Raw genomic sequence first — 12,524 nt, 5'->3', positions numbered from 1 at the left:
GGGTCTGACGAAGGTGGGAAGTATGACAGGCGAGGCCCACACCAAGGCTGGCTTGGGACTTAGTCAACTTGGAAAACGAGTCGCTCCCACCAAGCTGAGCTGCTCTCCGAGAGTATCAGTGATGAATCAGTTCACTCCCATTACTGCGCTGGTTGCAGGCGGAAGCCGGCTGGCTAGCCAGGCGGAAGGGGCGGTGCTCACGGCGGAAGTTCCGCCTCCCGTGCAGGTCACGTGGGAGGGCTGAGCTTGCGCCCAGGTGAGTAGCCCCGGGTCCGGCGTCCGCGGCTTAAGTCTCCGCGCTCCGCGAACGCCCACAGCGCACGTGATAATTCCAGGCCCTGGAGTGACAGGTGGTAATTCTGATGTGGAGCTGGACTCAGGAAGGATGCGGGCTGGTTCCAACTAAGAGTCTGAATCTGGGGACCGACCAGGCTCTGGGTGAAGGCCTGAGCAAACCTATCCTCTTGAGTGCCTCGTAGGGACCGAGGCCCCCGGTGGCCCTGCTTCAGGGCTCGGGGTGGGATGGCGGGTGGCAGCCACCGGAATTTCATAGTCACCCACAGGCGACCCAGTGACAGGAAGCTGCCCAGGAAGCATCCCTCCAGAGGCCCTTTAGGACGGACGTAATGAAAGCGGGACGGGGAGAGAGAGTGGCACAGGGAGGGTCAGCGCCTCTTTGTGGTGAGGGGCATTGGGGGTGAACCCCTCTCTTCTTGGCTTGACAGGAAACATGGCACTCTGGCGGGCATACCAGCGGGCCCTGACTGCTCACCCGTGGAAAGTACAGGTCCTGACAGCTGGTGAGTGCCCCTCTGGGACCTGAGTGGGACCAGAGTAGGCTAATTTGGAAGGCAGAAGCTTGCTCCACCACACCTCCCTCACTTTTTGCTTCTATTCACCCCCCTTGAAGAGTTGGCTGTCTCTCATCCCAAGCTATCTCCAGTCTGTTTTGGAGGGTAGGGACCCCTAAGGAAAGGGATATGCATAGTTGGCCTAGCTGTAAAGTAGGATCTGAAAGTCCTCAAAAAGCTGAGGAGTCATCCCTTCAGGATAAAGGCATTTCCCTAGGAGGCCTTAACTTAGAAAAGTAATCATAGCAAACATTCCTCTAACTTTTACAGTGTGCAAATCACATTCACACACATTGTCTCTTAGAATCCCCACAAAGGTCTCTGAGCTAGGATTACTTGAGTCTCCATTAGATTACACACCTAATAAGTGCTGGAATCAGGATTATTATCCCATTTTATTTTTCTTAGTGTTTTTTTATTGTGAAATACATTTTAACATACAAAAGAATGATTAAGAGAGTTATGTACAGTTTTTCTTTTGTGTGTGGGTGTTGTTGTTTTTTTAAATATATCAGCAGAGAGAGGAAGGAAGAGAGAGAGAGAAACATCAATGATGAGAGAGGATGTTCAATTGGCTGCCTCCTGCATGCCCCCTACTGGGATCGAACCTGAAACCCAGACTGGAAATCAAACTTCGACCTCCTGGTTCATAGGGCAATGCTCAACCCCTGAGCCATGCTAGCTGGGCTGTATGTACAGTTTACTAGTATTAAAAATGAATACTCCTGTATGAGTACCCGATGTTGAGATCCTTTGTGCACCTTTCCCTAATTCATACTCCCAAGAGATAAGCACTTTCCTGAGTTTTGTTTATATCACTTGCTTTTCTTACGGTTTTACTACCTATGTATGCATTCCCAGACAATATACTAATCAAGGATTTATTTTTACTCCAAATCCAGTGATTGAGGAGCAACCTTACAAAGGTAACCTAACCCAGTGACTTACCTGCATTTGTTACCCATTTTCATTTTGTAGATTAGCTAATGTGAGAAAGGATGTCACAGAGATAAATAAGTTTTATAGGAGGAAGGATTATAAGGATTATGAGTATTGGAGCAATACAAGACTGATCGGGTTAAGATGGGGTCTTACCTGTGTTTAGAGGGAGGGAACAGGATCCTAATGAGGACGATGTGCTTCTGAGAGGGAGACTGTTGAAAGGGGTGGGTATATTGAAAGCCAGGATGGAACAGCGATCCTGTTACTGGAATAGCTTCACATCAGCACTAGAAACCTCACTGGGGGACTGGCCAAAAGATGGCTTCTTTTGTCCCTCCTTAGACCCCTCTCCAGCCTCCTGTGCCCAACCACCCTGTGTCCTGTCCTCAGAGTGTCCGTCAGCCTGCATGACTCACCTGGCTGCGTGTGTGGTGACTCATGCTGGACTGTGTGGCTGTGATGGGAACTGACACGCTGGGCCCTTTGCCCAGCCTGATTCCCTCAGGGCCCCTGACTGCCGGAAGGAAGGTTCCCCTTCTTGGCCATTAAGAATAGAGAGGAAAGGATAGTCCTTGTGTTTCCCTACTCAAGGCATCTGCAGCTGACAAGAGCAGGATTTGGAGCTCCAAGGGGCCCAAGTGCAAATATGTAGCTGAACTGGGGTACTTGTCTGTCCATGCTAGAGCCCTGTGGCTCCACCCCCATAGTCTTCCTGAGGCAGCTCAGCCCCGAAGCAACCTCTAGGTAGCACTTTTCTCAGACTTTTCCAAACCTTTCGGACTTTTTCTTTCCTGCTGCTTAGTGTATTTGAGTCAAACTAAAAATAAACGGAGGAAGTAGAAATTGCTCACTGAGCTGTTTTTAGATTCCAGCACAGTAGTTCCTAAAGGTCCATGGAGTAGCTCATCACACTGGAAAACAGAATAGAGATTTCAGACTTGGAGTTAGAAGACCAAGATTTGAATCTCAGAGCCATAGTTAGGAGTAGCTGCATGAACAAGTCAGTAAACCTCTTTGAGCCTCAGTTTCCCCATTTAGAACTTGAGTTTAGTTGTATGACCTCACAGTCAGTATAGAGAGTATCTCTGGGAAAGGGCTTTAGAGATTTAAAAATGTTAATAAACTTCAAGGCTCCAGGAGTTGCCGGGAGTGTTCTGAGTGTTGGCAACCAGGGCACAGCAAGCTATTCTTTTTATAGTAGTGTTTCGGTTGGTTTGTTTCACTTGCCAGAAATCTGAACATGAGCCCTGGCCAGGTAGCTCATTTGGTTAGAGCATCGTCCCAATACGCCAAGACTGCAGGTTTGATCTTTCAGGGCACCAATGAAGCATAAATAAGTGGAACAATAAGTCAATGTTTCTCTCTCTCTTCCTCTCTTTCACTTCATCTCTCTCTCTCTCTCTCTCTCTCTAAAATCAATCAATAAAAAGAAATCTGAACATGGACCACTATCTTAGCCTTGGTTCTCCAAAAAGCTGAGCCTGAAGCTTCTGTGCAAGTACTTTGTAAGGGTTTAGGAAGGACTCCCATAGGGGATGGAGGAGAAAGAGCTAATATAAGGATACATTGTTAAACTGTACACTGCTTAGGGCACCTGGCTGCTCAATCCCTTAAAACTGACTGAGGAGCTCTTTGAAATGCCTCTTAGGGCCCAGCCAGGCATGGCTCAGCAGTTGAGTGTCGACCTAGGATCCAGGCAATTGGGGTTCGATTCCCGGTCAGGGCACATGCCCGGGTTGTGGGCTCGATCAATGACTCATCATTGATGTTTCTATCTCTCTCTCTCCCTCTCCTTTCCTCTTTCTGAAATCAATAAAGATATTTTAAAAAAGAAAGAAATGCCTCTTAGGACTATACAGGTGAGTAGTCTTTCCTGGAGAAAAGGAGAAACCTTTACCCACCAGCTGCCATCCCACATTGGCTAAAGGTTCACCATGTGGATTATTAACGCCCCATGCATAGTCCCCAAGTAAAGCATCAACAGTGCAGCCCCAGGTGTGGCATAGGCCAGAGGCAAGAATCTATCAGACTGATAGATTAGCAGTAGTGGCTGGAGTAAGAGATGAGTAAATCAAGAAAATCTGAAATGATTCAAAAGTTTGTCTGATACATTCAGTTTGGTCCAAGCCAAAGTCAGGAACTGGGCAGCCTGGGCAAAGGTCTGCTGTGTGCTTTGCAGAATTTGAGTCAGCCTCCCATCCTTTCTTGAGGGCCTTTCTAGCCTTCAGAGGGCCCAAGGCCCAGGTCCATCCATCTTAGGCCACCCTGGTCCTGCTGTGGGAACCGCTGAGCTTCTGCAGACACTGTTTTCCCTGGAGTCTGAATTAAGCCAGGATGTAAGAGCTCATTCAGTCCATCCCCTGATATTACATGGAAGGAAACTGAGGCAAGGGGGTGACATGCACTGAGATCTCACATCGTCAGTGGTGGAGCTGGCATTAGAAGCTAGAGCACTTGCCAATGCACTGCCAGCCCTTGAGACTACTGGGGGCTCTGAATGCTGAGTGTAGCCCCAGTTGGTCTGGGCTTGGACACCTGACAAACTGCAGGACCTCCATTTTGTCTCATTTTCTAGCAATAGGATAGGTCCAGGTCAGGAATGCGGAGGACATTCAGACCAATCCCAGAGGATGCACTCTCTCTTTCCACTGTGGGTCCAGCTCCCTCTGGGCTCTGCCAGACCAAGCCCCTATGCCAGGCAGCTAGTTAATTGCTGGAGACTTCTGGGGAGGAATGAGTCAACGGCACCACTGGCCCCGTGCCAGTAGCTGTACCTGACAACTCAGGTCTCCTGTACTCAAGGACACTCTTCCTGCCCTTCATTCCAGCTTTCTGCCCCTCAGCCTGTTCTCTTCTATTAACACTTTTTCTTACATCTAAGACTCCATGCATAAGGCCCGGAGAGGAACAAAGTAGGGAACTTATTTCCACCCATGCCTAGGAAGAGGGTGTGGAAGTTGGGGCTTTTCCACTAGTGGACAGAGGGGTGGTCCCAATTACATCTGTGCTCAGAGGTAGGCTCTCCCCTACCTGCCCCCACTCTGCTGAATCCGGTCGGGAGTGACGGCATGAGAACTGGCACCTACCCAGGGGTATGATGTCACGCCCGCGCCAGCGTCTGCCTGCTGGGCTCTGCGCCCAGCCTGGCATTGGGGCATCACTGCCCAGCAGCCCCTCACCCTGCCCCATCAGGGCTCAGGCAGTATGTGTCTGCAGGTCTCCAGCCCCAACTCCCCAGAAACAAGTCCAAGGAAAGGGGAGCCAGAGCACTGGAAGATCCAGACCAAATATGCCTAGGAGGGCTCCCAGAACCTGGGCTTGGGGAAGACAGAATAAGGAATCTGAATGTCAGCATTTTCTGCTCAAACAATCACCTGGACCAGAAACGCAGGCCTTCCTCTACACTGGGACCAAAGCCATAGACCACCCTGGAGTTGTTGAATCCAGGGGCCCGATGATTTGTGGGCAGAGGATGAACCTCTGGGTCCTGTTCTGTCTGAAATGGACAGAACTGCATACCACCTACTCCTCCTGCTGCCCTTTCACTTGGTATCTCTCAGTTGATGTGCATGATTTGGGGGCCTGGAATTTATCTTTTTCAAAGGCTGCAGGCCTCCAGGACTATGAGGCTAGAAGTTAGGACTTCGATTTTCATTCCTGCTTTGCCTTTAGCTTGTGTGACAGTTGGCAAGCATGAAGAATGAAAACACACACCTCTCTTTGTGACTGTTTCTTTCCCAGGAATATTGCTGCTTGTACTCCCCACAGGTGACAAGGAACAGAGATGGTCTCACAGTTGGGGGAGAAAAAAAGAGAAGTGTCTGTGATATGCAGGCCTTTGGGGCCTGGTTCAGGCAGGAACTCCCTGTGAATAGGAGCCACAGGAGTCTCTTGGCCTCCCCTGGCCCCTAAGCCCAAGTCTCAGCCTATTCTGGGAATTCCATGGCCTCCTGTTCCTCCTTGAGAGAAGGCCTGGGTTCAGGCTCCAGCTCCACTTCTTACAAAGTCCCTCTTCTCTCAAAGACATTAAATAGAGGTGTGACCCCTACCTCCCAGACCTTTTGTGAGGACTAGATATGTGAGCCCTTTGTAAACTCGAAACATCTTGCTGAAGTAGAATGTCTAATTGTTAGTCTTTTCATTTAATAAGTGCCTGCCTTTCTGTTCCACCCTCCCGGGACTTCTCAGGGTCACTCTTCCCTTTGTGCATGGACACAGCAGCTCCCTTCCCTGCCTGGGAGTGCAGCTGGTGACCCCAAGTTGTCAGGGAGGGGCATAGGGAGTTAAGTGCTAACTAGGGGGAGCAAGCCTTCCCTTGGTCAACTGTTCCTCACACCTTGAGCCTGACCTGCGGTCCTTTGGGGCAAGACTTAGGACTAGACTTAGAGTTCTTTATGCCCTTTCCCAGAGTAGTCCTGTTGTTTGGGGCAATACATTTGGCATTTTTCCTTGGCTTATTTAACCTGCCAGGGGCTCGGTTAGTTAGGTTTGGCTGGGGATGAGAGAACAGAAGTGTCCAGGATTCTGTCCATGTCCCTCCGGGAGGTTGTTCTGGGAGGACCTCTACCACTGTGGGAGTTTCAGGAAGAGGAGTCAGGGCTGCCTTGATGAGTGTGCTGGGGGTTTCAGAGTTGCTCCATGGCTGGGAGTGCCAGCAGCTGAGACCAGCAGCCTAAGTCACCTACAGGTGTCCCAGCTTCAGCCCCAGCTCCAGCTCTCAGCCTTGCCCAGCTGCCTCTGACTAGGCTGCTCAGGGGCAGGGCTGCACAGAGGGTGTGGGGGAAGAGCAGTGAGTGTGCAGCCAGCACAGACGTCAGAGCCAGCTCTGGGCCAAGGAAAGGGGTTGAAGGATGTGTTTGCCCAGTGCTAATTGAGGGCACAAGGACAGTGGTGGCTCCGGGGCTGGAGGGGGACTCTCATTACTCAGTGAGATGGACAGGCGAGCTGGAGATCATACGGTCACTCCCAAGCAGTCCTATATATAAGTGTGTATTTGCTAGAAACCATCACACCACCATGACTGACAGGGGACTCTGTAAATAGTGATGATTTAGATCTTGGTTTCTGGTATGGGTGTCTGACAAGGGCTGCTTAAAGCTGGGTATCCGTGCAAGTGAGGGGAGGGGAAGCGGATGCAAAAGCTTGGGGGAGAAATGACTATAATACCTATTGTCAGCTCAATCTGAGATTGTGAATGGGGAAGTTGGGTTTGCCTGATTGTGCTAAGAGGTGGCCAGGACTCCTTCCTGTAGGGACTCTTACCAGCTCAACCAGTCATCTTCCTAACTAGGACCATTTGAACACTCATGTCTTAGAAAAAGAATTATTCTTGCTGTTATCCACAATTAGAGGCCCCAAGACCAAGGTGAAGGACATTGACCAGGGTCTTGCCTTGGGGTGGGGGGAGGGAGCAGCCAGGGTTCCTTACCATTCTACACAACCTATTCATAGTGTGGTATCTTGGAAATAATACTGTCTAGGAAATCAAACCGCCTGGTTTTTGCCTTGGCTTTGCCACTTAGTGGTTATGTGAGATTGTGGACCTTTATTTCCAGACCTCTAAAATAAAACCATTCTTTCCATGCCTCTAAGTTATCTGGAAGGCTTTTCTAATTCTGACAGTTTGTAGTTCTCAGCTCCTGGTACCTTAGATTCTCCTTCTTCTACCTTCAGTTTCTGACTGTGACTTCCCTTCATTGCTCAATGCAGAGTTCTTGGGCCCTGGCCTGCTCAAGGCTGCTCATCCCAGTTTCTAACAGTATACACGAGGTGTCACCATCCTTGGGAGAGGAGAGCTTGAAAGCAGCAGCAAGGGACTTGTCATTTGTCCCAGAATTAAGCCCTTGGGCCCTGAGTACCAGAGCCTCATTCAGTCAACAGACTTATCTACCTCCTTGGAGTGGCAGCCCCATCCCTGGAGGTGTCCTGACAATATCTGTGTACCCTGCACAGGGTCCCTGATGGGCCTGGGTGACGTTATTTCACAGCAGCTGGTGGAGAGGCAAGGTGTGCGGAAACACCAGATTAGCCGGACCCTGACCATGGTCTCTCTGGGCTGTGGCTTTGTGGTAAGTTCTGCTCACAGAAGGGCTGCTGGTGGATTGGATAGTGGTTTGTTTCCCTTGGCCTCTCACAATCTAAGCCAAACTGAGTGTATGCTTGCCCTGGGATTTGGTTTCTAATGCTTGGGGGAAGAGCTTTGTGATGTAAAAGCTAGTTGGTCCCCTCCCTGGGGTTTACTTTCAGGGCCCTGTAATAGGAGGCTGGTACAGGGTTTTGGACCGGCTCATCCCTGGCACCACCAAGGCCGATGCTCTAAAGAAGATGTTGTTGGATCAGGTGAGCAGAAGGAAAAAGGAAGTTGGGCAGGGTGAGCTGTGTTGGGGGAGGGTGGGGTTTAGGTGCTCACAGCACTTTCCTTTCTACTCCCTAGGGGGCCTTTGCCCCGTGTTTTCTAGGCTGTTTCCTCCCACTGGTAGGGACACTCAATGGACTGTCAGCCCAGGACAATTGGGCCAAACTCCAGCGGGTGAGTTGGGCAGGTGTGGGGAAGAACTCTGGCTGTCCAGCTGGCATGCCCAGGGGAATGAGGCAGACTTCATGGGGATGGGAGAGGTGGATGTGCAGGTAGAGTCCCCTGCTCCGGAGGGGAGGAGCTGAAGGAGGTGTGGTGCAGGAGTGCAGTCTTTGAACAGAAGTATGTAATGGCAGGACTGGGAGGTGGGAGCTGCTTGGAAGCGCAAGCATTCATTTGTTCCTCCTTTGTCTCCTTAGGATTATCCTGATGCTCTCATCACCAATTACTACGTAAGAGCTGACACCTGCACTGCCTGTTCTGCTTCCTTGAGTCCAGAAGTCCCCAGGGATGGCGGGTCCTCCTGACATAGGAACCCCTTAGTTGGGATTCCTCTCTCGTTCCCAGTGCAGGCAGCACACTCAGGAAAGCAGTCACCCAGTTGTTCAACTTGTTTTTGTTTACAGCAGTTGGAGGAAGAGCAGGCAAGGCAGTGAGTCTGGGATTGGGTGATGGAGGCAGCCCCCTAACATTTACCTTCTCTCTCTTGTAGCTCTGGCCTGCTGTGCAGCTAGCCAACTTCTACCTGGTTCCCCTTCATTACAGGTATGGCAGATCTCTCTTCGAGAGAGAGCCACATTATGAACAGTTGTAGACAAAGTGATTCTCTCAACCCTTAGCTACTTTAGACGCCCCCAGGCGTCTAGGAGCCCCTGATCAGAGCTCCTAGACACCTACCATTTTATTCAGAACCTCTTACTCATTATAGCACCTGTCCTGGAGTATTTTCCCACTGACCTTTCGTCTTCCTAGGGAGGATCCTGCTCCACAACCATTGGCTCCATCCCACCTGAGCTCTCTACACTTGCTGCAGGGACAGTGCCTAGGGGCTGCAGCCTAGATTAGACAGAAAGGTAGACCAAAGAGCCATGTAGGTTAGGTTAGTCTACTGGTCAGGTTAGTCCACTGCAAAGTATTCTTTTACCCTAATAATAAAGGTAGTTACTGAAACTGCAATTAAAAAAATATGGTAGAACTGAAGATGAGTAGTTCAGATTATTGGAGGTGAGGGGGTTTTTGGACCCAGGAAAAGTATGAAACTCTTCAGAGGGGACATGGTCAAAACATGCATGAATACCATAGCTAAAAGGAATATAGACTTATGAGCCAAATTTGAAACAGTAGGTCCTTGCAACAGTCTTTGAAACTAAAGCAAGGTAAAATAAAGAGAAAAAGGTGCTATTTTCAATGGCAGTATGTTTTTGAAGATGAGATCCCAGCTGGTACAAGGTGGACAGATACGGGCGTCTAGGAGCCCAGACAGGGCATGAATAACAGCCATGCAAGGCAAGAGGGCTGCTGGGGGTATTTCTCTTTGGGCTTCTGAGCAGGAGACAGCTCTGGGACAGCACCAGGCCTTGAGCTGGTCGTCCTCTGGTCTGCGCCCCTCCAGAGAGGGCTGGAGGAAGGAGATCTAAACGTGGATGTTCTCAGAGATAGTCCCACCCTTTTTCATTACACTCTCCTGTCTCTTCCCCTTTGCTTTCTCTTTATCCGCCCTCTTCAGGATGCCATTCCTGTTCCTTAGGTTGGCCGTTGTCCAGTGTGTTGCTGTTATCTGGAACTCCTACCTGTCCTGGAAGGCACATCAGCTCTAAGCTTGCCTCGCTCCATTGCTTCTGCCTTGCAGTGATGCAGCTTGACCCTGGAATGGTCAGATGTCCTCCTCAAAGTGGGCACACTAGTTTTCAGGGGATCCGTTTGCTGGTCAGAATTTAGTGGAGTCAACACTGTGAAATGACCCATTTCACTCTAAAGTGTAAACTGACTCCTTTTGAATTCACTAAAAGCTTTATAATGGTCTTATGCCCACCACATAGTAGGCAGTCCATAAATATTTGCTGAACCATATGATCTTGGCAACTTTAGTTTATTCCTATATCCCAGCAAGTGCCATTTATCCCCACTCTTCATTGATACATTTGTTTCTCTAACCATTCCTGGCCCTAGTGTAGCTCCAGTTCTTTGGGGATCTCCTCAAACTCTTTATGTGGACGTCCATGAATATGTTATAAAAATGTAATCTGGAATCTGCAGAGGCAATGAGTAAAACCCAACAGAAAAATACTGGGGAGTCAAAATTTCTAGAGGTGGAAAGAAGCGTAGAGACCACCAAGCCCAATCTTCTTTTACAGATGAGGACACTGAGGTCCATAGAAGTGAGGCGACCTGTCCACGCCACAAATTAGTGGCAGAATAGAAACTTGAACCCATACCCTATAGACTGAATTTTTGTATAACCCCCAAATTCATATGGTGAAAAACCTTATGTCCAAGGTGATGGTATTAGGAGGTGGGACCTTTGGGAGGTGAGAAGGTCATGAGGGCAGAGCCCTTATGGCATTAGTATCCTTATAAAAGGTGCCACGTGAAGATGCAGCAAGAAGGTGCCATCTATGAACCATTAATCAGATCCTCACCAGACACTATCCACTGGCACCATGATCTTGGACTTCCCAGCCTCCAGAACTGTGAGAAATAAATGCTTGTTTATAAGCCACCCAGTTTGTGTGTGTTTTTTTGTCACAGCTCCTCAAATGGACTAAGACACCATGCTTCCTTTCTACCAAATGATCTTAACCTGAGTCAAAGATACAGTAAAAATACTGCTGCTGTGATTCCCAGGAGAAAAATTAACTTGGCTAAACTATCACTTTGGGACAAACTCAGAAACAGATGGATCAGCTTTTTATGGTCTAAAAGCACTCTAAGGCCAGAAACCTTTTTTTCTGGTGCCCCAGTCAGCCCTAGAATTTAAATCCTGGGGCTGGAATAAGATCAAGAATCCTGGCCAACTCAGCCTGCCTCAGCTGCCTCTTAGGTGGGTACCATGGTGATGGCTGAGTGCCCGCTGCGCTATCCTGAGGGCCTCAGTTTACAGAGCTGGTAGCTGGGGCAAGGGAGTGGGTCTGAGCAGCACAGCACTCTGCCAATGCGGCTGACCCCTCTGGAGGCAGAGGGCACAGCCAGCACCACGGACAGCTCCCCAACCCAGCCACCCTTTCTGTGCCAAAGGAGAGTGGCGATCCGGACGAGTCCGGTTTGGAGACCGGCCCTACTCACTGCTGACTGTTCTAAGTGGTGAACGACTCTCTCTCATGGCTCCCAGGGAAATCTCTGCGCCCCAGCCAGCTTCTTGTTCACTTGAGTCCGCTGTCGCTGCTAGCGCAAGCCCCAGAGACGCGCCCCTTGGGGTCTCGAAACCCGCTGGACTCCAAGCTGCGACCGTCATTGCTCTACAATCAGTGCATGCTTCTCGCTGACGTCAGTCGGAGCTGTCGGAGAGCTATATAAGGCTGGCCGCGGTCCCGGGACAGACCCCGCGTTTCCCAAGGCGCCCGCTATCAGCTCGCCTCGAGGGACAGAGACTGGACCTCCGTCCTGCACTGTGCAGACGCTCTTCCCGCAACCTGTGAGTGGCTCTCAGAACGTCCTCCCGGACTCCCTCAGCACCAGGACTTGGCACTCCGCTCACCTACCGGGACCGCTAGGAGGGAGGGAGGGAGGGAAAGAGGAAAGGGTGGCACAGGACTGGGCAGCAGCCGGGGCTGCAGGGAAGGTTGTGGGCACCGGGCGGCAGCCGAAGGGGACCGGCGGGGACGCTGGACGTGCGCGGGAAGGGGAGTGGTGCCACCTGCAACTGCTCCAAGCGCACCTCACCCTGAGCTGCTCCCGTGTGTCCAGGGCCGGTGGCACCATGAGAATGGCCGGACGCGAGGCGCTGTTGGCGCTGCTGCTTCTGACACAGCTGCACCCGGGGAGCAGCCAGTGGAACCCGGAGGAGGAGGCAGCGGCCAGGGTCCAGGACCCGAGTCTGCGCTGGAGCCCCGGGACGCGGAACCAGGGCGGCGGAGCCCGCGCGCTCCTTTTGCTGTTGGCGGAGCGCTTCCCCCGCCGCGCAGGGCCGGGCGGATGGGGATCTGGGACCTCAGGCGAACGGCCGCGACGGGATGACCCTCCACTGTCCATTGACCTCACCTTCCACCTGCTGCGGACCCTGCTGGAGCTGGCGCGGACGCAGAGCCAGCGGGAGCGCGCAGAGCAGAACCGCATCATATTCGAGTCGGTGGGCAAGTGACCCGCGGGGCCTGGGGTCCCCCAAACCTCGAACCCCACCCCCTACCCCCGGGCTGGCACCTGCTCAACCGGAACTGGCC

At 51.2% G+C, this 12,524-nt stretch overlaps 2 protein-coding genes across 3 annotated transcripts; both read left to right on the top strand.

Annotated features, from left to right (window-relative positions):
• The first annotated feature begins 730 nt into the window (after positions 1-730).
• Positions 731-11,035, top strand: MPV17 (mitochondrial inner membrane protein MPV17). Of its 2 annotated transcripts, XM_016209560.2 has the most exons (7): positions 731-800; positions 7,746-7,861; positions 8,040-8,132; positions 8,227-8,322; positions 8,568-8,600; positions 8,861-8,913; positions 9,896-11,035. In XM_016209560.2, the coding sequence occupies exons 1-7, from the start codon at positions 731-733 to the stop codon at positions 9,963-9,965; spliced, it is 531 nt and encodes a 176-aa protein (XP_016065046.1). In that variant the 3' UTR covers positions 9,966-11,035. The 2 variants fall into 2 exon arrangements, with proteins under 2 accessions (XP_016065046.1, XP_087679559.1); XM_087823433.1 differs by lacking the exon at positions 8,861-8,913.
• A 1,029-nt stretch (positions 11,036-12,064) lies between these two features.
• Positions 12,065-12,445, top strand: UCN (urocortin). The gene has a single exon (XM_016210238.1). The coding sequence runs from the start codon at positions 12,065-12,067 to the stop codon at positions 12,443-12,445; it is 381 nt and encodes a 126-aa protein (XP_016065724.1).
• The last annotated feature ends 79 nt before the right edge of the window (positions 12,446-12,524 follow it).

This window comes from Miniopterus natalensis, chromosome 13 (assembly GCF_054644295.1).
Source record: "Miniopterus natalensis isolate mMinNat1 chromosome 13, mMinNat1.hap1, whole genome shotgun sequence".
In the NCBI taxonomy this organism is placed as follows: Eukaryota; Metazoa; Chordata; class Mammalia; order Chiroptera; family Miniopteridae; genus Miniopterus; species Miniopterus natalensis.
The sequence above is the reverse complement of the archived record's forward strand: the minus strand, read 5'-3'. Positions and strand labels throughout refer to the sequence as shown.